The sequence below is a fragment of the Lolium perenne genome, chromosome 4, assembly GCF_019359855.2.
Source record: "Lolium perenne isolate Kyuss_39 chromosome 4, Kyuss_2.0, whole genome shotgun sequence".
Taxonomy (NCBI): domain Eukaryota; kingdom Viridiplantae; phylum Streptophyta; class Magnoliopsida; order Poales; family Poaceae; genus Lolium; species Lolium perenne.
This window is the reverse complement of record NC_067247.2, coordinates 123,400,336-123,404,060: the sequence shown is the minus strand read 5'-3', so window position 1 is coordinate 123,404,060 and position 3,725 is coordinate 123,400,336. Positions and strand designations below refer to the sequence as shown.

Here is a 3,725-nt window from a genome sequence, read left to right as displayed (position 1 = left end):
CTGAAAAATCCTACCAAACTCCAACAGTTTTAAATACAACATTAGACACAACAAGTAGCAATTTCAGAACATACACATATAACACTTCATAGCTCACATCGTAGCAAGTAGATTCAAACAACAAGTAGCATTACAGACATGGTTCGAAATGACATAGGGTTCACAACTCGATACTTATGAAGATATAGTTCACAACAACACGGAGCACATCCTAGTGTCGTCCTCGACGTGTCGTCCTCACGGGCTGCTTCCGGACGGCCATCCTCTTCGTCCGCTACCGTGGCTTTTGTTGCTGCTGCTCCTCCTGCTCCTCCTGCTCCTCCTCCTCTGAAGATAAGGGCTCGTCGGTCCTCATCCTCCTCAAAGATGATCTCCGCGGCGGCGCCTCATCCTCCTCAATGATAACCTTCTTTCCTCGGTTGACATAATCTTCTGGAGTGTACCGGTTTGGAGCATTGCCCCTTGGCTTGAACTGGTAAGCACACCGTGGGGCTTGCTTGGAGGTATGCTTTGGAGGTATGCTTTGACTCAGAATTTCCTCGTCGTCAGGAATCTTCACAAACATGAACACATGAGATTACAAAAGTTGAAATTAGTAAGAACATGTTTGACAGCAACAAAATAGTCCATACCTCCCGCTCTTCAGAAGAGGAGGATGTGGGAATTTCGCCTTCGCGGCAACCTAGCAAGTTGGCTAACCGCCGCATCTTTCGTGCAGTGTTCTGCGTCATGGAACTCATGGTTACAAAGGCACCAGAACATAATAGCGTACATTCAAAGCTGGTGATCATACCATAATGAAATTCTGCAACGGTCCGACATGCTTTTCATCTCTCTCGCTCTGGTCCCACATAATCTCGCACTCGTCAGCTGTTTTTTGGATCTCAGACCGCTGTGACAAACATAGCATACACAATTTAAGCGAGCACATGGCAATCTAGATGATGTACTAGTTAGTGAGAGAATCCATTACCACGAAGTTCAGCTCGGAAGCAATAGAAGTCGATCTCCCTCTGCGAGCAAAGGTGTCGTGCTGGCTTTGCGCAACCTCATCGAACTCGATGGGGTCGTCCAAGATGTCCTCAGCATACGCGTGCTTCACTAACTCGATACGCGTGTTTTCATGGAACCACTGGAGGTAGTTGTTGAAAGCGGCCAATTCATGAGGCACAATCTCCACAGGGCCAGCAGTCCGTGTCGCTTCCAAACAGTGTTGGAACGCTGCGACGTGGCCGCTATGATGGACTGGCCAATTTGTGATCTTCCTCTGCCGCTGCCTATCAAGCCTGCAAGAATCAAGAAGTTAGATTCTACCTCTTCTATCAAGAATCTTCCATCGCATGATTCCAGAAGTTTACCTATGAAGCGCCTTGTCCGTGTCTTGCCACTGAGGTGGGCACTCCTGATACAGCCCAAACTGTCTCATCACTCTGTGCGGCTGGTGGTACTCAACAGCCCACATGCATATGAGTGGGCAGCGCATACGCCAGAACCGTGCCTCCTCCTTGCACTTGTGGTTGAGGTCAGGCATCCCCGCGCCAATACGGTAGTAGGTACCATATGGCTCCCAATCCACCTGCAGCATACAAATATTTCAGAATTTACAACATGCCAGTAGAATCAATGAAAACTAGGATTGCAAAAGAGTGATCGGTTACCTGCTCAGCGGTAAGAGTGTCCAACTCCGCAGTGTACTGCCTGTACATGATCTTTGGATCGCTCGTCATCTCCGAGACACTGTCCCAAAGGTATGCCCAAGTCGGCTCCCGATCAAGGTTCTCATGGTGATGAGGCCATGGCCTCTCGTTGAGTACCCTGGGACGCCCAACTGATAGGCGGTCCCAGCTCCATACGGAAAGTAGGAGCAAGCATCCACCAATACCGCCGCTCCCAGTCCTGCGACAAGCGTCGTCCAACTGCGTACATAAGACATTTGGTTAGAGGTAGAGGTAGGCACAGTACTATAGAAGAACAGTACATACAACAAATCATTACCTGTCGGTAGAGGTAGGCAAGCGCCGCTGTTCCCCAACTCCACCGGCGCTCCAACACCGTAAGCGCCTTGAGCCAACACCAATGGGCCAACTTCCCACCACTGTCAGCAAAGAGAGTCCTCGAGATCATGTACCACAAGTACACTCGGGTGTATGTCCTGATACTGTCCTCGTTGGTGTCTTCCAGTAGGAGTTGTCCAAAGTTAGTCCTTATCCAAGCGAAAGGTGCGCCGGCGGGAGCTCTCTCCTTTGGATTTTCTGGCGCCGGAGGAGCCATGCCAATAAGGTCCTGCATCTGTCCGCGCCACCCATCAGAAGATGTGTTCATACACAGTGGCTCGCCCTGAATAGGAAGTCCAAGTATCATTGAGACATCCTGAAGAGTAGGGGTCATCTCGCCGGCCCTCAAGTGGAAGGTGTGCGTCTCCGGCCTCCACCGGTCGACAAGGGCGGTGAGTGCCGCGGCGTTCATGTTCGCCCCCTCCCCCCCCCCCGGCTTACAAGCGAGATGAACGGGAGAAGACCGGTGGGCTGGATGAACTCCGTGTACCTCTCGTCATACGGCATATCTACCGTGCCATGGTACCGAATCTTCAAAGGGTGAAGATCCGTTGTCCTCTCCGTCATATGAAAAGCCCGGTGATCCCTGTCATACTCTTGATCCAGGAGACACACCATCCTACATGTTTACACAAATACAACATATTATGAGCAACACATACATGAGAATATATCCAAATAAGCCATCACAAATACATACATATACATTCATATCTAGGGATAGAACACCATATGAGTTATTCCTTCACATACACATTCATGAAATTTGATGCCTAGGGTTCCTCCACAAATCTAGGATACATACATATCTAGGGTTCCTACACATACACATTCAACACTTATGGTTCAAACACTTATGCCATTTCAAACATCTTTGGATACAATGCATACAATCTAGCAAAATTTAACATCTATGGTTCAAACACATGCATACAATCTATGGTTCCAACAAAACTATGGTTCAAATCTATGGTTCAAACACATGCATACAAATCTATGGTTCAAACACAACCAACATTTCCAATCTAGGCAAAACGGCTAAATCGAATTAAACCGGAGCAAATCTTGGATGAATCGAAGGGGAACGAAGGGGAATACCTTAAGGATTGTATGGGGATGGATTTGGCCGGCCAGATCTGTCCAATCCGTGGAGGATTTGGTGGGGGGCGGCGGAGAGGCGGCCGGCGGCGGCGGTTGGATGAGAGAAAGAGAGGAGAGAAAGAAGAGAAAGAGAGGGTCGGGCTGGGGGCGGGCGCGGGCGCCACACTTAAGTGGATGTGTGGCGCCCGTGGCATCGGCGCCACACAAGCTAGTGTGGCGCCCGCGGCATCGGCGCCACAAGTAGAGGCTCGCCAAAACGGCTAAGTCCCAGACGTCCGGAGCCCCTGGATGTTTTCGACCGAAAACTTGATATAAGTTGGCATGTGTGGCGCCGTTGGGAGGGGCGCCACACATGCTGCCACGTCGGATCGGCGCACCAGCTCAGCGTCGAGGGCACCACGTCGGCTGCGAGAGTGGCGCCGGCAGGAGGGGCGCCACACTGGCATGTGTGGCGCCGATGGGAGGGGCGCCACACAAAAGGGTTAGATGGGTGAAATAGTTTCGCCGGAGGGTCAGTCTGTGCTTTTCTTTAAGTTTTGGGTTATTTTTGTGCAAATCGCCGTGACTCAT

The 3,725-nt window shown here is 50.4% G+C and overlaps 1 protein-coding gene across 2 annotated transcripts; it reads right to left on the bottom strand.

Moving 5' to 3' along the window:
* Positions 1 to 941: 941 nt before the first annotated feature.
* On the bottom strand, positions 942 to 2,485 carry LOC139830905 (protein MAIN-LIKE 1-like). 2 transcript variants are annotated; one of them, XM_071819665.1, is made up of 4 exons: positions 1,996 to 2,485; positions 1,659 to 1,916; positions 1,359 to 1,402; positions 942 to 1,145 (listed from the first exon to the last, which is right to left on the bottom strand). In XM_071819665.1, the coding sequence occupies exons 1-4, from the start codon at positions 2,464 to 2,466 to the stop codon at positions 950 to 952; spliced, it is 969 nt and encodes a 322-aa protein (XP_071675766.1). In that variant the 5' UTR covers positions 2,467 to 2,485; the 3' UTR covers positions 942 to 949. The 2 variants fall into 2 exon arrangements, 1 of the variants encoding a protein (XP_071675766.1); XR_011744422.1 differs by lacking the exons at positions 1,659 to 1,916; positions 1,996 to 2,485 and having other exon boundaries at positions 1,024 to 1,286; positions 1,359 to 1,439.
* Between the last annotated feature and the right edge of the window lie 1,240 nt (positions 2,486 to 3,725).